Here is a 23,604-nt window from a genome sequence, read left to right on the forward strand (position 1 = left end):
CATTCAATCATCTCGGGTTTCTTCTCTAGCTTTAGTTCTTGAAATACTAATTTTCATATCATACTCATACATCTTTTCACACTCCAAGATACAATATTACATTGCAGGCTTTAGTCCTTGAAATGCTAATTTTTCTATCATATTCACTGTACCTCTTTTTAAACTCCAAGACATTACATTCCAGGCTTTCAGCAGAGTCTGGCATTCAGACCAAGTCATCGGCATAGGCCACAATGCTTACTAGATTTCTATCTAACCGAATTCCTCACAGCCATTTTATAACATTCAGCAAATGATCCATGAATACTATGAACAACAAAAGAAAAAAAAAAAAAAAAATTGTACAGCCTTGTCTAACCCCAGTAATTACTTTGAACCAAGAACTCATGCTATCAACAATTCTCAATGAGGCCCCAATGTCGACATAAATGCCTTTGATTGCCAGCAATAATCTACCCATAATCTCTCAGTACAGTAAACATCTCTTCTCTTGGTAATCTCTCATATGCCCTCTCTGTATCTTACATATGCCTTTGCTGGCAGGACCTAGTGTTTACACTGCACGAAGTCTTCTGGTATGGGCTAGAGCAATTTTGTTACTTTCATAGATCTGTCTCTGTCTTATTCTTGGCTTTGACAATATGAAAGTGACTGAGGTATGAGCGATGCTAGAAATGCCATTCCTTACGCAGCCAGTCCCTGCTATGAATGGTGTGAAACTGTTGCTCATAGGGTCGATGGTGCATGAATTTCAGTGGGCTTGGCAGACTGATATGTAATAACAACTTCTGGCTCGGTGAAGAAAGTTACGGGAAACTACCTCACTCCTCATTTCCCTAGTATGCCTCTTCAGTGATGCCTAGACCATCTATGACAGCTCATGGTGGAACTGTTGAGGATCCAACCAGCCTTCGGGCTGATGACTAAACATACATACACATATCTTACATCATCATCATCATTTAACCGTCTCTAGTTTCCCAGGTGTGGTGCAGGAGCGCTCTCCACTTATGTCTATGTAAGAACACTTCTTCAACTTTACACAATTCCATTCCTCCTCCTTGCAGATCATATTTTATTTGGGAGATCCATCATGTCCTTGGTCTGCCCCTAGGTCACTTTCCCTCCAGATCTTTGTCAAACCATTTTCGTACTACCCTCTTCAGGTCCATCCTCTTCGTTGAGTGGTTTCATCTGGATGTCTTCGCAGGCCTTTTCATTCTGGAGCTTATCTCGTCTCATTTTCTGCAGCACTGACCTCAGAAATTTCATTTCTGCAGCCTGGAGTCTTCTATTATCCCTTCTGTTGATAGTGCAAGTTTCCAGACCATATGTTGTTATTGGTACAAAGTAGGCCTGATACAAAGTTTTCTTAGATATTAAAGGAATTTAGTTGTCCCAGAGGAGGTTCCTGACTTGATGGTACAAATGAGCTCCTTTCTGAATCCTGTTGGTAATTTCATCTGAGCAACGGCCATCTTGAGTTACAATGCTGCCAAGATATTGGAACTGATCAACTTCTGCTACCTTCTTCTATCCAGCATAATATTCATACTTCATATGGCTAATTTTTAGGCCAAACTCCTTAAATTGGTTGTTCCAGGCATCTAGTTTCTGCTGTACTTCATCCTTTGTACAACCCCAAACCACAACATCATCTGCGAACGCCGATGCCTTGAAATCAGTATCAACACACTGTTGTTTCACCCTCCTTATGATTTTGTCCATTACACAGATGAATAGCAGTGGCGACAATGTACTGCCTTGTTGCACTCCTTAGAAGTAACAAACCAATCTCAATATCCTCTCCCTATTTGGACACAGCTCTGACAATGGTCTGAACGTTAGACTCTGCTGAAAGCCTGCAATGTAATGTCTTGGAGTTTAGAAAGAGGTACAATGAGTATGATATGAAAATTAGCATTTCAAGGACTAAAGCCTGCAATGTAATATCTTGGAGTTTGAAAATATGTATGAGTATGATATGAAAATTAGTATTTCAAGAACTAAAACTAGGGAAGAAATCCAATAATGTGACTGTTCCTCTCATAGCATTTTTCAATTACCTGATGCATGCTAAAAATATAGGGATTCCCTATCCAAGGCAGTAAAAGTGTCCTCAGCACGTGGAAGGGCGTGGGTTCCATTCCATCTCACGAAGTTGAAATATTTAAGAAATGAGATTTCCACTTCTAGAGGTGCACATGGCCCCCAGGTTCACTCAGCCCATACCAAAAATGAGTTTCACATTAATTTCTCAGGGCAGTCGCAACCAGGCATAGAGCTAACTACTCTATTCCTTAGTGTCGAGCTTATGAATAGTGGAAGCTTTCACCTTCCACTCTTCCAAGGGCTTTCATGGCTTGGCTTTGATTTGCTTATGCTGAAAATCTCATCCTGATAGCCCTTCTGTGGTTTGAAACCACACTTTTTCTCATACAACTTACTCCTCATCACTGACTGCTCTCTCCTTTTGAAAATGTCAGTGAAGTATTGATAATTTATATTCCTTCAATTGCTATTACTTCAACAGACACAAGCATGACAAAAAAATCACCCGACTCCAGTTCCTCGCTTTTAAGCATTCTCAAATGTCAACAGAGTGCTGAGATTTGACTGTGCTACCTTATACTAAGAAGGCAAATGCCTAACTAACTCTGCTATACAGCAAATCAAAATAAATTATTCTCTCTTAAGAAACGAGGGAGGCACTTAAAGGTGAAAATCATTTAACATGGGAATTAAAATACTGTATATAGACATGATATGTAGGTCGAGTCATAAGTCATGGCAACTATTTTTTTTCTAGTGAACAGGAAATAACATGGAAAATCTAAGATATGCATTTGGAAACATACGGTATGTACTAGCGTATGATGCCACTAGATGGTGTATGTAAACAACAGTGTGGGTCTAAGCAAGTTCCCAAGTTCAGTGTGTGAGTGAGAGCGTCACAAAATGGAAGTCAACAAGAAGGAGCAACAATCGTATATTAAAATAGCAGCTCTCCACGGCAGAAATGCACGCCGATGCCAAGCAGAGCTGCAGGAAGCATTAGGTGTGCATGCCATGCCCTATAGAACAGTGGCGAGGTGTGTGGAGACGTTCAAATGGGGTAGAATATCAACTGCCAATTTGCCTCGCCCAGGCCGTCCAGTGTCCATGGACAAAGATGTACAGATAATGGTGATCGATCAGGGTTTACATGAGGACAGGCACTGGACTCTAGCGGAATTGCAATAACATACAGCAATACCAACGGCAACAATAGGCGCATTTTATACAAGGACCTACTGTACCGGTAAAAGAGCCCGACTCTCAGATTAAATGTTAAAGTAGCATGACTATAGTTCTCAGGGTGAAAAACTGGATTAATTGTAGCTAGGGCTCGGTACAGGAGGTAGGTCCCGAAAACTTTGACTCTGATTGCACAAGAGTTTATTCAAATAAGTCATGAATTGGCACATCACCTCTAAGTAAAAATGGATTGTCTTCCTCGTATTCCAATAGTATGGCTCGGGTTCTCCAGCTCACCAAGCCAAGCTGGTTGAAGCACGTTCCAGAAGACTCCAGGGATTCCAGGGACTCCAGATACTCCAGACAGAGGCAGCTGGACTGTCTGGATTGACGGCAAGTAGAGATGTCTCGAACTCTGAGGCCCGGGTCGAACCCCGGTGATCCAGGCGATGAGGCAATGAGACTGAGAGGATTGATGTTCCCAAGGTCACTAGTAGCACTGAGTCCATGAAAACCTTGGATGATCAACTTATAAGCAGAGTTCTTGATAATTGTACATTAAGACTTCCAACACTCCTAAAACAATATGAGTGGTATTAATAATTTTAGAGTTCATCACTAGGAAAATCCCCTTCCCTGAATAACTTTTGGCAACGAAAAATACAAGTCCCTTCTTGTGAAATTATAGTTAAACTCAAAGTTCATTACTGGCGAAGGTGCAAGTCTTTGCCTAAACTCGAATGAAAACACAAGTCCATTCACTTGGAAGTTTGAATATATTTAAAGTTAATCACTGGTGAAATTCATAAAGTCTTTGAGTAACCACTGACGGAAACACAAGTCCTTCCACATAAATAAATTCACTGACGAAATTTATAAGTCTTTTAAACCAACACTGGCAAATGTACAAGTCTTTGAGTAAATGCAAGTGAAATCCTAACTTTGTTTAGAGCCGTTGGAAAGTTAAAGTTCATCACTAGCAATGTTAATCAATCGCTGTCTATTAGAAGGATGAGATCCTCAACAGTCGCAAATATTCCACGTAAATAATACAAGTCCATTTCACGAACACTTAGAAAAATTCCAATCTCGAATACTCGTAAATAATACAAGTCCATTCAATGATCACGTAGAAAAGTTCTGGTCTCGAACACATGAAAATAATACAAGTCCATTCAGTGAACACTTAGAAAAATTCCAGCTTCGAAGACGCGTAAATGATACAAGTCCATTTAGTGAACACTTAGAAAATTCCAGCTTCGAAGACACGTAAATAATACAAGTCCAAACACTTAGAAAAATTTCAGTCTCAAAGGCACGTAAATAATACAAGTCCATTTAATTAACACTTGTAAATATTCTAAGTTCATTTACGAAGACTTAGAAAATTTTCTACAACACTCGAAGTCTTATGAGTCCACTTATAGCACTTGGAAGAATCGTCTTCCCACACTTGTATAATGACAGAGTTCCACGATGATAGTAGCAGCAAGAGTGTCCCCGCTGACTACTCAGCTGAGACACTGTGAATAGGCTACAGTAGGTCCTCCTTTTATTCAATCCGGGATGTCTACGTCATAATATGGTTTGATTGAATATCTCCCGAATCCCTCGATGGATTTGCTTGAAACTCGAGCATTGGGACGTTTAGGTGATCCCAAACAAGATGACATATCGCTCGATTCGCTAGCATCATTATTATAGAAATTTCAAAATTTTCTCCATCGAACTCTCTAGAACAAGTGACGTGGAATCCAGAAAATACCAGTCAAGGCTGGTAACACGTGTTGAGACGAGCGGGCGGTCTAGCTAGCCCCTGTGGCTACGTCACAGCTCACAGTCGTCATACACTCGCTAGCTGGTCCTCGCTGCTGGTAAACAAACCAGGCGCGCTCGGAACATTACGCGTGGTAAATAAACATAACTTATGCTCAAAAAATACTTATGTACAGGTCGTAACCGGTACACTACAGATGCATAAACTTTGTGCAAAGTGGGTGCAACGTCACTTAACTGAGGTACAGAAGTGGACTCGTTACAAAACATGTCGCATCAATCTGGAGAGGTTTCAGCAAGAAGAACAAGCCATGTTGAATCGCATTATTGCAGTCGATGAAACATGGGCACGTGCTAATGAACCTGAACTGAAGAGACAGTCAAGTGAAAGGTATCGTCAGGGGTCACCATGGAGACACAAGGTTCAACAAAATCAGTCGCCCAATAAGTTTATGGTAATCCTGGCATACGATGTTCAAGGTGTTCTTGTGTGTCATCCAGTGCGTGAGGGGCACACTGTCAATGCAGTTTATTTCAATTCCTTTTTGTTGTACCAATTGTGCCGTGCAGTGCGAACCAAACGTCCCGATCTTTTGGACAACGCCATAATTCTACAAGATAACGCAACAGCTCACACAGCAGCCATCCTTCAGCGTCGCTTACAATGGTGGGGATGGGAGTTTCTCCACACCCGCCTTATTCGCCTGATCTGAATCCATGTGACTATGATCTAATCCCCAAAGTTGAGAAGCCATTACGTGGACAACGGTTTGCTAACAAAGAGGACATCGTAACAGCATTTTGGAGAGAGGTGTCACACGTTAGCGATACACATGCAGCGAATGGTATTCAGCTCCTGCCCCACCGCTGGCAACGCACAGTGGAAACCTTGGGTGATTATTTCAAAGGTCTGTAACCAGTGGATACCTGTCCTATGTACGTAGTCTTGTGTATCTGCTGTCTGTACCATAATAAAATATTTACCAATGGCCTGTGTTCTGTCACTTTCCTACGAGAATCTCCTGAAGTCAGAATTTATCTTCAGACACTATGCATAAATACATGCCCTATATTTCCAAATGCATATCTTAGATTTTCTGTGTTGTCTCCTGTTTGCGAGAAAAGAATAGTTGCCATGACTTATGCCGTGTCAAGAAAATAAGGCAAAATTCTTTACGTTTCAAAGAAAATTTTGCTCTGTGTCTACAGAAGAAAATTTTGACTGTTCACGAGGAAGACTTCTCCAAGAATGAAAGTTTGCTATTTTGCTTAACGTCGCACCGACACAGATAAGTCTTATGGCGACGATGGGATAGATAAGGTCTAGGAAGTGGAAGGAAGCAGCCGTGGCCTTAATTAAGGTACAGCCCCGGCATTTGCCTGGTGTCAAAATGGGAAACCATGGAAAACCATCTTCGGGGCTGCCGACAGGGGGGCTCGAACCCACTATCTCCCGATTACTGGATACTGGCCGCACTTAAGCGACTGCAGCTATCGAGCTCGGTAATGAAACTTTGAATTTAGATGTTAATAATAGAAGTGTAAGTGGTACGTTCATTCTTCACCAGATGGCTGAACATACACGGTACAATGCTAGCATTCGAAGCGGAAGCTGATGGCACAATCAGAATCAGTCTGAGAGGGGGTCACATAACAGGTATACACACATTATGAAAATATAATACTGACAGAAGCATGGAATGAGACATCTGCTGATGAGGAACATACATATTTGGAAAACACCATAACGAGATAACAATAGTGAAGGGACAGGAAAGGGAACTACCTAGGTAAATCCTTAATGGCTGGCAACCATGTATTAATTGATAGCCAGTGTCCCTATCAAAGGGTAGAGAAAGGTCCACCTATTCAATACCATTAGGTTAATATAGTAATTAATATATCAGTTAACACGTGGTTGCCAGCCATTAAGGATTTATGTAGGTAGTTCCCTTCCCTGTCCCCTCACTATTGTTATCTTGTTTCAGTGTTTTTCATGTTCCTCATCACTATATGTTTCATTCCACGCTTGTGTCAGTGTCATATTTTCATAATGTATATACCATACAATTGTTACGTGACCCCCCACTCCAACTGATTCTGATGCTACCGTCAGCTTCCGCTTCAAATGCTAGCGCTGTACTGCGTATGGTGAGCCATCTGGTGACAAATGAACATACCACTGACACTTCTATTAGTAACGTCTAAATTCAAACTTTCATTCTTGGAGAAGTCTTCCTCGTGAACAGTCAAGATTTTTTCTGAAGACATAGAGCAAAGTTCTTTGCAAAACATAAAGAATTTCATCTTATTTTCTTGAGATGGCATAAGCCCAAAAAGCCTATATCATGTCTATAAGTATTTGTCATTCAATTATACTGATTTGTGTCGTATATTTTTATATACATACTTAACTTCCCGCAACTGTGACAAATTCTGGACCTTCAAAACATTCTCCACTCTACTTTGGCGTTCGACCGCAGCGCATGACCTTGAATGTGCCGCCCTGATCACCAGGAGCTGGCGGCTTTCTACTACAAATCTATTCGTCTGCGACTTCAAGTTATTTTTGATCTTCGTATATTAGTTGATAGTGTTGTGACTTTGTGCATGACAGAATGTGGTGTCGTGTCTTTGTGCCTATCAGAGTGTGAAACTGACCTCCAATATTCATAAACATTGTACATGTTTTTACAGCTGATGATGACCTGGACTAAGGTCGAAACCGGTCCCATTTAAATAAGAATGTAATTACTACATTTCTTTCTTTTAAGTATTGAATAGGTTGAACCTCCTTTTCAATTATTTAATGTTTACTAATAACCATAAATTTTGTCTTTTCCACATTAATTTTTAAACCATACAGTACAGTTACTCCTGATATCTTAACCATCAGTTGTTGTAGACATTCCACGGTATCAGCAAATACAACTGTATCATCTGCATACCTAATATTATTAAGATGGTCACCAATAGCACGAGTTCCCTGTTCCAAAAATATTAAAGCGCTCCCTGAAGGTAAACTCTGAATATAAACTGAAGAGTACAGGAGACAAATTGCACCCTTGTTGGAGAACAGACAAGATGGCAATCTTTGCTGAATGAATTCCTTTGACCCTCATATCAGCTGTTTGACTTCAGCATAAATTCTTAATAATGCGTATATTCTTATCGTCAATTCCAGTTTCTTTGAGGATGAATACCAATTTTGAATGTTATGCAGTGCCAAAGACCTTCTCATAATCTATGAAGCAAGGAAATACATGACAATTTACTTCTCAACATCTTAGAAATTAAACCTGCACACAAGTAAAGTCACTTAAGTACCAAGTGCACTCCTAAAGCCAAACTGGGTATTAGACATTTGCTCCTTGCAACAATGATGTATACGGCTATGAATAATTTTGAGAAAGGTTTTTAACAAGTAGCCCATTCGGCTATAGTTCTATATTCCCCACATTTGTTGGCAATGTGTTTCTTAGGAATAAGGTTGAATGTAACCATTCTTCATGAATTTTATGTGTTGTAAATATACTAATAATCCAACAGCTTCAGAAAGTTCCACTAGGACTCCACTGGGTCCTGGTGCTTTTCCATCTTTGCCAAGTTTTATCACCTCCACAACCTCCTCCTTGAGAATACTAGGGCTAATTCAGAATTTATTTCATCTACCACCTCATAATTTTTTTTTTTTTTTTTTTTACAATTTGCTTTATGTTACACTGACACAGATAGATCTTATGGCAATGATGGGATAGAAAAGGGCTAAGTGTGAGAGGGAAGCGACTATGGTCAAAATAGGAAACCATGGAAAACCATCTTCAGGATTGCCAACAGTGGGGTTTGAACCCACTATCTCCCTAAATACAAGCTGGTAATTATTTGATCCAAACCACACAGCCACTCGCTTCAGTATATGCCTACATCCATTAAAAAGTTTTTCTATGTTCCTTTTCCAAACATTGAACCTCTCTCCTTCGTCCATGATAAGGTTGAATGTATCCATTCTTCATGAATTTTATCAGTGTTCTGAATTACAAGTCTCAGTACAGTCTTAATTTAATATATTCCAACAACTTCCTTACTCCTTTTATGAAAATTAAAGCCACAATGATTTTTTGCTCTAGAGCCTCCATCTATTCGCATTTCAATTTCTATCAGTCTTTCTTTGCCTTTTTAATTTCCCTATCAGTAGTTTTGTAACTAGTTTGGCTAATATTCTTAAGCTCTCACTTCTTTTGCATCATTCAAAGAATTTCTTCAGTCATCCATTCCTTTTCCTTATTAATGGAATCAGATGTGAGGTGTCTTTGTGCAACATTTTTTAGTATATTTCCTAGGTTCCTTGCCATGAATCTTGGGGGAATTCATCTCATTACTCTGAAGTAACTGACAGTTCAAATCTTCAATAATTTTGATTGCAACATCCTTCTGTAAATGGGTCTCTACTTTCTTGTTGATACCAGTGGATTTTTTAATCTTTTTAACTTCGTTTTAACCATAGCAACAACTGGCACATGATAACATTTGATATCAGCACCAGGATGTGTTTTAACAGAGAGGAAACAGTTGCAGAATCAATCAACCAAGACAAAGTTGATTACTTATAATATTATCCTCAGTGTCAGCTGGTGGTCTCCATCATGATGATAATACTGAAATAATAATAAACTTGTGTCCTCATCCTGAGGTGGTGCAGCTCTTTTTGGGCATGCCTCCATTGGAGGTGAGCTGCATGTACCATTTTAACCACATACCAACCCTTCTGCCATTCTTAAATTTCTGGCAGTACTGAAAATCAAACCCAGGCCCCCGAGGACGGCAGCTAATAGTGCTAACTGTTATGCTACAGAGTAGATGATGATGATAATGATGAAAAGGCATCATGAAGAAGCTGGTGCTTCCTTTTTTTTTTCCTGTTTGAGTGAAGTAAGGTTCAATATTTGCTTTGCAGAGAACAACTGACAATGTGACAAGCAACAGGAAATAACCAGGATTTGAAGGAAATCTGTTTTAAATGGTCGCTGAAAAGTGATACTGATTATTGTGATGCTGAAAAATGTATTCCGTATTTGTAAGCTAATGTAGGATGTTAAAAGGTTTGTTTTTTTCACCTATTCAATACATATAAGTTTTATAAATTAGGAATTTATTGTAGATTCCACTTATATGTATTGAATAGGTGAAAAAAACAAACCTTTTAACATCCTACATTCAGTATCTTCAATACGGATAACAATGATTTTTATCATTTGTAAGCTAAGTCTAAATCCTTTCCGATTGATAATGTGAAATCTTTTGATCAATTCTGTAATTTAAACAATTCCTGAATGAGAGTAGTAATGACTTTAAATTTAATAAGTTATGTTGTCAGAAATGGGCAAAGCATTTCAATTCACGTAAGTTGATTGAAGTTCAGATTACATCTTGCAGAATCCTCTTCTTTTCTATATCAGGGCACAATGCAAACGTAGAAAGACTACTTTCATTGACCTCAGCACAATGGAATGATAAAAGGAACAGTTTCTAAGTGGAATCTGTGAAGGTCCTCTTAATGTTCGCCCTCCTGAAGGCAACTGAATTTTCAAAAAAGTACCAGCAAGGCATGTAAATGTTTCATTGTTTAAAGTAAGAAGAATTTACTGTATAATATGGAATTGGATAAATTTTGTTTATGTATGTGAAAATTAGAATATGTAAGTCTAAATTCAATTCTCAATGTCTAATTCTCAATGGAGGATTTTTGTGTCCACTTTCTTTCCAGCACTGTCCTCCTTTTAAAATAGTTTTGTCCCTTTTTTTTTTTTTTTTTTTATCTGATTGCATCTGGTCACCCTAACTGAACATCTGAGCTAAACTGTTATTTGTTGTTATACCTCTTAAATATTGATTTTCTCTCATTTGTTACGTTGTTATTATTGTTGTTCTGAAAAGATTTCCATCTCAAGAAAAAAAGCAAATATATTCCAGATTCAACATTTTCCTGGTGTGCTTTGCCCAGTGTCTGACCTACTGCTTCTTTTTACCCCCTCTCATCCAAATAAATCTATAATAATAATAATAATAATAATAATAATAATAATAATAATAATAATAATAATAATAATAATAATAATAATAATAATAATTTATTTTTTTTATGAGGGATTGTGGAAAATCTTCAAAAGACACTTGTGAAGGGTCCGCACTCCACAAGTGTGTGGGATTCTTACCCACTAAAAACCACATACCCTTTTCCCACGATGTGTGTCATCACCCTGGAACCGCTCTCGCATTACTTCAGGGTGATATCGTGCTTTGTCTTTCAGACTCTTCTTTCTTCATTTCTCCTTTACAAACATTCGTATGCTTCCAAATCCTTCTTCTTCTTCTTCTGACGAAGGACGTTCTCCACGTACACTGCCACGCGATCCCAGGATTCCTGGTTTCGCAGCATCACTGAAATAATATCTGTTGTCAATTCTCCTAGTTCAGTTTCCACACATCTTCTCTGAATCGTCCAATGGCCGCATACAAAAAAGGTGTGAAATACGTCGTCAATGTCGTCACAGTATATGCATGCTGCGTCACTTGCTCTGCCCACTTTATGCAGGAATTTCCAGAAATATCCATGCCCTGTTAGAAGCAGCGTGAGCTAGTCATTTACTTCACCACGGGCCCTTTCAACCCAGATATCCAAGCGTGGTATCAGTCGCTTGGTCCATTTGCCTCGAGGGTCACTTTCCCATCTGAGTTGCCATCGCCTCATCCGTTGACTGAAGGCACGCTTCTTTGCACATTTCTTTCCCAGCTCTCGTTGGGTATGCTAGATTTCATGTCGCCCCAATGCAAGTAGGTCTATTGGAGCTATTGCTGCCACCGTGAGGATTGCAGGTTCGGAAACTGTGCGGTATGCACATGCAATACGTAAAGCCGCTCTCCGTTGTATGACAGCTATCCTTCTCCAGTACCAAGCAAATCTCAAGGATTCAGCCAAGATTTCAGAGCCATATAGGAGCACTGACTGAACCGTCGACATGAGAAGACGTCGTTTACTGGATTTCGGACCTTTAATATTTCCCATTAGTCTGCTAAGTGCAGTCATGTATTTTACTGCCTTGTCTGTCGCTCTCTGAATATGATTCCAGAATGTGAGCTTGGAGTCAAGTGTCACTCCTAGATATTTTGTGCTCGCAGATGTTTCAATCACTAACTCTCCAACAGTCATTGGTACAAGAGTTTCGATCCTTTTCCTCGTCAGAAGAACTATCTCCGTTTTGTGTTTGGCTAATGTTAGACTGTGGCACGTCATCCATTCTTTTATGCGCCGCATCACCTGGTTCAGTTTGATTTGAGACATTTCAACATTACGAGCTACTATCAAGGCGGCCACATCATCAGCGTAGCCCACAAGCTTCGTGTCCTCTGGCATCTCCAAACGTAACAAACCATCATACATTATGTTCCAAAGATCTGGACCAAGGATCGATCCCTGCACTGCACCAGCCGTCAGGCGTTTTGTCTTTTCTCCATCTTCCGTATCATACAACAGAGTGCGATCTTTGAAGTAATCTCTCATTATGCGCATAAGATATTCTGGTAGCTTGAAAGTTTCCTCAAGAGCTACCAACATGTCGCTCCATCTTGCCGAATTGAAGGCATTCTTCACATCCAGGGTCACAAGAAGTGTCAATTTATGGGAATGATGGTTGCCCATTTGTGCCCTTTCTGCTGTATTCACCACCTCCCACACTGCATCTAGCGTTGAGTGGCCCCTCTAAAGTCCATGTTGGCAAACACATAGATCCCTTGCTAGTTGAATAATAATAATAATAATAATAATAATAATAATAATAATAATAATAATAATAATAATAATAATAATAATAATAATAAATTATGGGATTTCAGGGAACTCTGATTTTATGGTTTCTCAGAAGGAGACTGCAGTATGGTCAACAGATTAATTTGTATATTCCAGCAATCTAAGCTCTTTCTTGTTCTATTCCTACAATCTATAATGTTAGGAAGTTCCCACAGACCATGAATGTAACACAGCTGAAATGTCAACAGTGTTCATAAAGCTATTCTCTGCACAAAGACGCCACTCGGAATCGGTGGGGTGTCAAGTAGAAGACCTAGGCGAGTCGGAGCGCCTGGAAGCCCAACAATCGACAGACAGCTGACAGACAGTGGACTAACCCAACAATGTAAGAAGAGACTTAAGTTCAACAAATCAGGAAAATTTTCATATTTTGCAACATTAAACATTAATTCACTAAGTAAGGTGGGCAAGTTGAAACATTTAACTGATGTGATGGACCAACATAGGATTTTAATAATGGCATTACAAGAACTTAGGAACACAGACCAGGACACAATTGAATCAGGAGGTTATTGTCTCTACAAAGGACCTCCAGGACAAAGAGTAAAGAAGAATGTCCCTCAATTTGGTGTAGGTTTTCTTGTTCATAGTAGCATAATAGACTCAATTGAAGAATTTTCTTCAAACTCTTCGAGGATGGCACTTCTAACAGTTAAATAAAACTTATACTTTAATAAATGTCCATGCACCAACAAATGACAAAAACAATAAAGATAGAGAAGGAGTTGAAAACTTTTGGGAGGAACTTGATTACAAATTATCGAAGATCCCTGATGAGCATATAAAAATCTTACTTGGAGATTTCAATGCTAAAATAGGCAGAGGAAAGAAGTATCACACAGTTGTAGGAAAATGGCCAGCTCATAAATTAACGAACAAAAATGGCCAAAGATTAATTGAACTTTGTGCAGATCATGGACTCGTTTTGGAAACCACCAGATTCATGAGGTGACCACATAAACTTATGACATGGAAATGTCCTAACGTAAAATTGGGAGAGTTTCAGATTGATCATGTTGAAGATTATCATAAAGGAATTTATGTCAGAGTCCTCCGTGGCGTAGACATTGACTCGGATCATTATATCTCAAAAATAAAAATCAAGTTAACACCAAAAAGGAAACACAAACGTAATCATCTCAAAGCAAGGAGAAATTATGATCCCAGTTACTTAATAAATAATAAAATATATTTAGAGAGATCCAATGTATGTTGGGTATTCAGCCCGAAGGCTGGTTTGATCCTCTGCAGCTCCGCCAACAGCTGTCATAAATAGCCCGGGCGTCACTGAACAGGCGTACTAGGGAAATGAGGAGTGAGGTAGTTTCCCGTTGCTTTCCTCACCGAGCCAGCCGCTGATATTACATATCAGTTTGCCAAGCCCACTGAAATGCATGCACCAGCCAACCCTATGAGCGATATCTTCACACCATTCATAACAGGGACTGGCTGCATAAGCAACGGTATTACTAGCATCACTCATACCTCAGTCACTTTCATATTGTCAAAGCCAAGGATGAGACTGAGACAGGTCAATGAAAGTAACAAATTTGATATAGCCCATACCAGAAGACATAGTGCACTGTAAACACTACATCTCGCCAAACACCTTTAAATGACAAATTAGAGACGATGATCAACAAACTTAAAACCATAGCTGAAGAAATCGCTCCAATTAAAAGGAGAAAGAAACATGCGTGGTGGAACGGGGAATGTGACAAAGCAATTCAAGCAAGGCATGGTTAAATGATCAACAGAGGAAAACAGAAAAATCTTGAGAAGAACTAATTAATGCCAGAAGACAAACAGCTAAAGAAATTAGGACAATTAAAAGAAATTATCAAAAGGAAATGCTTAACACTATACAGGAAACATTCAATCAGCATAAAACAAGAGACTATTACAAAACATTCAAGCAATATCAATCTAAATTTACCCCTCCCACACTTATGTTAAGAAATAAAAATGGAAAAATGGCACACAATAATCAGGATAATGCTAACATCCTTGCAGAATACTTTAAAGAGTTACTTAATTGTGATGATCCTGTGGAACATTTAGAAATTGACCTTAGCCCAAAAAATAAAACTCCATTACAAAAGATTATACCACCAGTTTACAAGTAAGTGAAAACAGCAATTAATGCACTTAAAAACTACAAAGCAGCAGGAGAGAATCAAATAGTAGCAGAAATATGGAAGAATGCTAATGATCACACTATTCAAAACCTACAAAAATACATCATTGATATTTGGAACACGGAGAAGCTTCCCGAGGAATGGAATACAGCGATAATCCACCCGCTGCATAAGAAAGGTGATCGCTCTGATCCAAATAATTATCGGAGGATATCCTTGCTTGATATTACATACAAGATTTTATCCAAGATTATATACGCAAGAATCTAAGAACAACTCGACCAAGAACTTGGAGAATATCAGGGAGGATTTCGACCAGGCAGAAGCTGTCCAGATCAAATCATTAGTTTAAAATGGATAATGAGGCACCAAAGAGTTCAAAGTAAGGGTCTAGTCATCAAGTTAGTAGATTTTAAAAAAGCATACGGCAGTATTCATCGTGAATAATTATTAAAAAGTCTTAAAGAATTTGGCTTACACCAAAAATTTGTTAACCTCACTAGTATGACTTTTAAAAATATGAAGGCAAAAGTTAAATTTAGAGGTGAATTATCAGAATCATTCATTATAAGAACTGGACTTTGACAAGGAGACGGACTTTCACCATTGTTATTTAACTGCGTTGGAGAAGGTTATGCGTGAATGGAACAAGAAATGCCAACCAACTATCAAGATCGGTGGAAATATTAAACTCAACTGCCTTGCTTTTGCGGACAATTTAGCATTACTTGCAAATACAATAGAAGAGGCTAAATTTCAAATTGAACAACTAGAAATTATAGCTAAAAAAATGGGATTAGCCTACAAATTTCATTTGAAAAATCAGAAATGATGCCAACTTTTAAAGTTGATTTACCAGTTATTCAACTGAACAGTAATAAAGAGATTAAAATTGTTCAAAAATTCAAATATCTTGGGGAAATAATAACATGGAACACAAATGAAACAGAAGCAATAGTACACACAACAACTAAATTTAAACAAGCACAAAGACTTACCTGGCCAACCTATAAAAAAAAAAATCTCTTTCGATAAATGCTAAGCTGAAACACTATAATTCCATAGTTAAACCAGAGGCAACGTATGCTAGTGAAACTTTATTCAAATTAAATGTAAAATCTACAACAGACAAATTACAGAAAACTGAGAGAAGAATTCTTAGAGCAATTATTAATAAAAAAACACCAAGTTAATGGACAGTGGAGATTGTTGCCTAACAACATTGTCTGTCGTGAATGTGAATCAATAATATCTACAATGCGTAAAAGAAGAATTTCCTTTTTTCTGTCACATATCAAGATTACCAGACACCAGGATATTGAAACAACTAATCGATTACTTTTGGAAGAATAAAATCAATTGGTTCAAAGAAGTTCAGGATGATTTGGAAGAATTGGGTTTAACTCGGCAACAAATCAAAGACAGAAAAGAGAAGAGGGTTTTGAAGAACAAAAGCATAAGTCTCAAACTAAAAATAGTTGAACAGAAACAATATACAATCGGACACACAAAGGGCTTCCAGGTCGGAGAGGATGAGAAAGTTCTGGGAGAAGAAAAAGAAGAAATTAACTCAAATGTATTGATTTCAGTGCTCCAATGTGGGCGTAAAATATGTAAATAATAAATAATAAAACAAACCTCTACACTTGGCCCATGGCCAGGGTAGATGATCTTTGGTTTGAGTTGTAATATACGTTGGAGGGATGACATATAGTCATGAAGATCCTCAAATACTGCAGTGCCTTCTCCTAAAATGCAGTCTCCACTAAACATTACATCTTCCTCCTTCAGACAGAGAATAATGTGATCAGATGTATGGCCTGGTGTATGTATTACTCTGCAACATTATAAAATATGAATTCAATCATTTTAATGAAAGGATAACTTTTTATTTAAAGATACACAATTTACTCACAGAATTAAATGATTCAGATTTATTTACACTCACTTCAAAGTTGCACCTTCAACTGCAAATTCCTGTTCATCCTTGAGAAATGAGAAAGGAACTAACTCTTCTAACTCTGTGTCACATTCACTTGAACCTTTAAACTTCCACACTTCAGGTGTATAATCTGAAAATTATGCAAATCAGTAATATTTAGAGTATGCATTTTTAAAATACATATTTAGAGATATTAGATAATCCACAATATACAGATTACTACAACATTAATGGATGCCAATTTTGTTTCCAGCCTGTATGCAACTTTTACAAAATTATTTATTAATTGCTTGAAATTGCAGGTGACCACAGGGATTCAGAATACTACCAAAGTTTATAAATTAATATCCTACAGCAGTTATGAATCAAATAAATGAAATATACATTAATAAAAAATTTAAAAAAATAAAAAAAGAAAGGAAAAAAACCAAACATCCCGAGTGCATTAAAATGAGGAAAATGATGTTTCACTATTCTGACTGATCCTTTCAATGATGTGAGAGCAACAGCAGTGAGGGAATTTTTCTTGATTCCGAGTCTGTTGCAAAAGTTGAGAGAGAAAGAAGTAATTGTGCTTTTGGCTCTGACGATGTTCCATGACTTCAAGGATCTTGAGGTGATATTTGTTAAGATAGTAGCGGATACATTGATGGCATTTATTCTTTTTCTCTTTGTCAACTTCTACTGCCTGTGTCATGCCAGTCTCAAAGCTGATCCTTTAAGTACCTGCCAATCTTGCAGATCCCCTACATGTTTTTGTTTGAGTTTTCAGTCCAAAGACTAGTTTAATGCAGCGTTCCATGCCACCCTGTCCAGTGCTAATCTTTTCATATCTACGTAACTATTACATCCAATATCTACTAGTCATAATCATACCTTAGTCTACCTGCTTACACTTCCCTCAGAAACCAACCCAACAATTCCTGAGTGTCTTGAGATATGTCTTATCATTCTATCTCTCCTTTTTGTCAAGTTTAGCCAAATCGATCTTCTCTCACCAATTCAATTATCTCTTCATTCGTGATTTGATCTACCCATCTCACCTTCAGCATTCTTTTGTAACACCACACTTCAAAAGCTTCTATTCTCTTTCTTTCTGAGCTAGTTATCGTCCATGTTTCACTTCCATACAATGCCATGCTCGAGACAAAAGTCTTCAAAAACATCTTTCTAATTCCTACATCAATGTTTGAAGTGAGCACATTTCTTTTCTTAAGAAAGGGCTTCCTTGCTTGTGCTAGTCTGCATTTTATGTCCTTCTTACTTCTGCCGTTGTTAGTTATTTTCCTACCCAAGTAACAATATTCATCTACTTCCTTTACAACATTTCCATCATCAGCTGACCTCATTAAACTGGACTCCATTAGTTTTGTTTTGGATCTAATTATTTTCATCTTATACTCCTTCTCCAAGAGGGGCTGCCTGGCCGAGGCGGTAAAGGCGTGCTCGGTTCGCCCGGAAGGACGTGGGTTCGAATCCCCGTCAGGAAGTCGTAAAATTTAAGAAATAGGATTTCCACTTCCGGAGGTGCATATGGCCCTGTGGTTCACTCAGCCTACACCAAAAATGAGTACCAGGGTAATTCCTGGGGGCAAAGGCGGCCGGGCGTAGAGCTAACCACTCTACCCCATCAAGTGCCGAGGTTCCGGATAGTGGAAGCCTTTACCTTCCACCGCTCCAAGGGCCTTCATGGCCTGTAGGGAGATGACTTTGCTTTGACTTTGACTCCTTCTCCAAGACTCTGTCCATACCACTCAGCAATTTCTTCAGACCTTTTGCAGACTCAGATAAAATAATAATATTGCCAAATTTCCTCTCCTTGAGTAGTAATTAATTTTCCAAATTTCTCTTTGATTTCCTTTACCACCTGTTCTATATAAAAATTGAAAACGAGGGGGGTAGGGGGACAAATTGCAGCCTTGCCTCACTCCTTTCTGTATTGCTGCTTCTTTTTCAAAGCCTTTATTATCCTTATCACTGCAGACTGATTTTTATAAGAATGTAGATAATTCTTCTTTCTAAGTATCTGATCCCGATCACCTTCAGAATCTCAAATAGTTTTGTCCAATCAACAATACTGAATGCCTTTTCCAGATCTACAAAAGGCATGTACATAGGCTTGTCCTTCTTGTTAGATCCTCTACGATCAGATGTAAAGTCATGATTGCTTCATATGCTCCTACCTTTCTTCTGAAGCCAAACTGATCTTCTTCCAACTCAGTTTCAACTTGTCTTTCCATTTTTCTGTAAATAATAAGCATTAAAATTTTGCAGGCATGAGATACTAAACCAATGGTGCAGCAATTTTCACACTTGTCAGCTACTTCTTTCTTGGAAATATAATAGAATACTTGCATCCCCTCGTTCCGGATCAGCTGGAACTGGTGAGAGAGTAATAATTTATTGTAATCCAAATTGTTCTTCATGCATGATTTTCCTCATTACAATATGTTTAAATATTACTTCATGAAACATTACAGTTAACCCTATCACTATTTAGACCCAATCTCTAAATTGTAGTTTTAAAATTTAATTTACTTTTGTCATAGACATTAACAGTAATACAGTCTAGGACAATATGTATCTTACTCTTATTTTGTATTAGTGCAAGTATTTATTTATATCACAATTCTGAACAGAGTTACCATCGACTTACAATAGACATTATGGATGAACTGAATGACTGTATGAATGGATGAATGAATGAATGAATTATTGCATGACTGAATTGTATTCATGCATGGATGAATGAATAAACAATCCTCTCTCCCAGTCACGGATAACCACCAACTGGAGAGAGATCAATCATTATTGAATGAGTGATACAATGACCGACCGACCAACCATCTATCACTGATTTGCATTTAGGCCAGTTGCCCAGGTGGCAGATTCCCTATCGGTTGTTTACCTAGTCTTTTCTTAAATAATCGCAAAGAATCTGGAAATGTATTGAACAACTTCCTTAGTAAACTATTCCAATCCCTAACTCCTCTTCCTATACATAAATATTTGCCCCAATTTGTCCTCTTGAATTCCAACTTTATCTTCATAATATTGTGATCTTTCCTACTTTAAAAAACACCACTCAAACTTATTCATTTTCTAATGACATTCCATGCCATCTCACCACTGACAGCTCGAAACATACCACTTAGCTGAACAGCTCAGCTCCTTTCTCCCAAGTCTTCCCAGCTTAAACTTTGCAACATTTTCGTTACGCTACTCTTTTGCAAGTAGTTCACTTCATGACCGTATCCATGAGTATAATCAACAAGAATAATTAAAGAACCACCTAATCGATACTTTATTTTTTGCGTTGGGCAAAATTAAATAAACATTATCAGTCACAGAACATGTTTCAACCACTTAGTGTCATTATCAGCTGTATAAGGAAACTTAGATGAAAAATATTGGACAATAAGCACAATCGTTAATTTTTAGGTTATGGAAAAAATATTTGCTGTGTTGATTGTTTGACTGGTAAAAGTTCTTTGGTATCTTTTTAGTTAAAAATGGCGGTCATCTGGTTAGGGCAGCTTGCCTCACGTTATATATCATATCTTAGAAAGATGTTTAATCTGCGCTGCCTTGGGGATCTGTCTTTGTGCACAACCTACAGTAGTGTAGTAGCGATGTGACACTGTTTGATTGTTCGTGCAATCCATAGGAGAAAAGGAAAGTAGAGTTGCGTCGTCATCTAGTACATCACATCATGAGGGAGGAGGGAGACTTAGCTGTGCTTCCGTGACGTCGTGCTTGATTATTTCATTTGTTCGTCTTACTTGTCTTCTGTCAATCCATTCCATATATTTACTGATGTGCTCGTATAAGAGATTTTTTTTGCTCATTCATTTCATTAAGATTCCATTCCCCGTTCTCTAATTTATCAAGAAGAATGTAGATGTTTTCTAGGTTGTTCATTAGCGTCCCTTTATTGATTTTACTTATGATTTGAAGGTCCTGTTTGATATTAGTGAATTTGTGATTCGTTTCTTTCATATGAGCTCCCATAGCAGAGAATCTTCTGTACTTCTCTGCATTGATGTGTTCCTGATATCTAATTTTGAAGTTCCTTCCTGACTGTCCCACATATGTTTTTTACACTGAGTACATTTCAAATTATAAATGCCAGATTCTTGGAATTCGTTATCTTGATGTTTATTGGCTCTATTGTGATTAAAGCATCTATGTTTTGTATTGTTTTTGGTTGAAAAAGCTACTTTGGTGTTGTATTTCTTAAACAAATTCGTGATTTCATAAATCCTCGGGTTATTAAAGGTGAATTTGACGTACCTCTTAGTCTTTTCTGACTGCTGCTTAAGTTTAATTTGTTGTTGATATTTGCATTTAGAGATGATTTTGTTGATGAATTTCAGACTGAAACCATTATGTAGGGCTTGTTGACGAATGACAGACAGTTTCTTGTTCCTGTCAGTTTCTGTTAGCGGTATTTCAAAGGCCCTGTTGACGAAAATATAGTAAGCAGATTTCTTTTGTGAAATGGGATGTAAAGAATCGCTTTTTATTGTGGTCAGTGTAAAAGTAGGTTTTCTGTAAATTTTAAACTGGAAATTGTTATTTTTCCGAATAGTTTGAATATCTAGAAAATTGAGTATACCTTCTTCTTCTTCTTCTTCAGCTGTAAATTTAATGTTAGGGTCTAAACCATTTAAAATATTTAGGATATTTAGACTGTTATTGAGTTCTCCATTTATTATGGAACAGGTATCATCAACATATCGCAGCCATAGATCCAGTCCTTCAATGTGGCCTACTATCTGAGTGTGTACCAAATAATCGAGGTATATGTTAGCTAAAATTCCAGAAATGAAATGAATGAGCAAAGAAACCTCTTATACGAGCACATCAGTAAATATATGGAATGGATTGACAGAAAAGTAAGACGAACAAGTGAAATAATCAAGCACGACGTCGCGGAAGCACAGCTAAGTCTCCCTCCTCCCTCGCGTGACGTACTAGATGACGACGCAACTCCACTTCCCTTTTCTCCTATGGATTGCACGAACAATCAAACAGTGTCACATCGCTACTACACTAGGCTGTACACAAAGACAGATCCCCAAGGCAGCGCAGATTAAACATCTTTCTAAGATTTGATATATAACGTGAGGCAAGCTGCCCTAACCAGATGACCGCCATTTTTAACTAAGAAGATACCAAAGAACTTTTACCAGTCAAACAATCAAAACAGCAAATATTTTTTCCATAACCTAAAGATTAACGATTGTGCTTATTGTCCAATATTTTTCATCTAAGTTTCCTTATACAGCTGATGATGACCACTAAGTGGTCGAAACATGTTCTGTGACTGATAATGTTGATTTAATTTTGCCCAACGCAAAAAATAAAGTATCGATTAGGTGGTTCTTTAATTATTCTTGTTGACGCTGCTCTTTTGTTGAAAATCACCCAGAACAAATCAATCTGCTTTTCTTTGGGTTTTTCCCAGTACTCGAATTAAGTAATCCTGGTGAGGGTCCCATACACTGGAACCGAACTCTAGTTGAGGTCTTACCAGAGACTTATTTCACCCTCCTTTACATGCTTACTAAAATCCCTAAATACCCTCATAACCATGGGCAGAGATATGTACCCTTCATTTAAAATCCCCTTTATGTGATTACTCCAATGAGGATCTTTCCTTATATTAACACCTAGGTACCTACAAGGATCAATATGATTTACAGTCATCCTATCAACAGAATAATTAAAACAGAGGATTTCTCCTTTTTGTGAAACTTACAACATGACTTTTCACCCCTTTTACCATTGTCTGAAGTCCACCTCACAACTTTCACACATCAAGAAGCTGACTGAAATCTACCAAATGAGAACTAGGGAGCCAAACACCCAAGAAAACTTTCACATAGAGTACATCCATCAACAAATATTTGGAAATCAAACTTAGAATACTATTAGCAAATCTTCATGCATTACAGCTCAGCTCAATCTAAAGCGAGTTTGATTTGTATTATCCATTACAAACCATAACTCTCATCTTTGTTCCATATTGAAAACAGCTATCTCACTAAGTTTAGAAAAGGAGTATTTTTATTACTCCACCTATGGAATTAATTATATTGAATAGATGGCGCAATAAAAATACTCCTTTTGTAAATTTAGTGAGATTGTATTATCCAATAAACAAATAACAAAATTGTTACTCAAATCATAGACATGGAGAATGACAGAAATATGATTTTTTTTCTCATTTGAAGTCAGATGTGAATTACCATTTTTCACGCTGTCCATAACATCTTTAACTCCTCCTATATGATCATGATGCCAGTGTGTAATTATAATATGTTCCAAATTCACTCCTTCTTTCTTCAACACATCATGCAAGTTTGTAATATACTGAGGAACATTAGGATCTCCAGTGTCCAGCAGAACTCTTCTGTAAAAATAATATACCATTTGGTTTAAAATTTTCATGACTTGCAACACATTTTCATGATTTGGGATTTTATCATTTAAATAGCACAAAATCATATTTTGTGGAGAACTGAGCTTCATATCCTCAGCAAGAACTGTTAATAATAGTTTCTGACAGGGATGTAGACCATGGCTTGCTGAAACATTAGCTGGCCATACATGGAAATATTTTTTAGCAGGCCTCGCCTTTG

The 23,604-nt window shown here is 37.8% G+C and overlaps 1 protein-coding gene across 2 annotated transcripts in view; it reads right to left on the bottom strand.

The window, feature by feature from the left end:
* Positions 1-23,604, bottom strand: part of LOC136877464 (beta-lactamase-like protein 2 homolog) — a 48,496-nt gene that overhangs the window by 9,114 nt on the left and 15,778 nt on the right. For both annotated transcript variants that reach the window (XM_067151522.2, XM_067151523.1), the window contains 3 exons: positions 23,212-23,375; positions 16,964-17,087; positions 16,654-16,852 (listed from right to left, as the gene is read on the bottom strand). In XM_067151522.2, coding sequence (XP_067007623.1) covers positions 16,654-16,852; positions 16,964-17,087; positions 23,212-23,375 — 487 coding nt within the window. The remainder of the gene's footprint in view (positions 1-16,653; positions 16,853-16,963; positions 17,088-23,211; positions 23,376-23,604) is intronic.

The sequence above is a fragment of the Anabrus simplex genome, chromosome 7 (assembly GCF_040414725.1).
Source record: "Anabrus simplex isolate iqAnaSimp1 chromosome 7, ASM4041472v1, whole genome shotgun sequence".
NCBI lineage: Eukaryota > Metazoa > Arthropoda > Insecta > Orthoptera > Tettigoniidae > Anabrus > Anabrus simplex.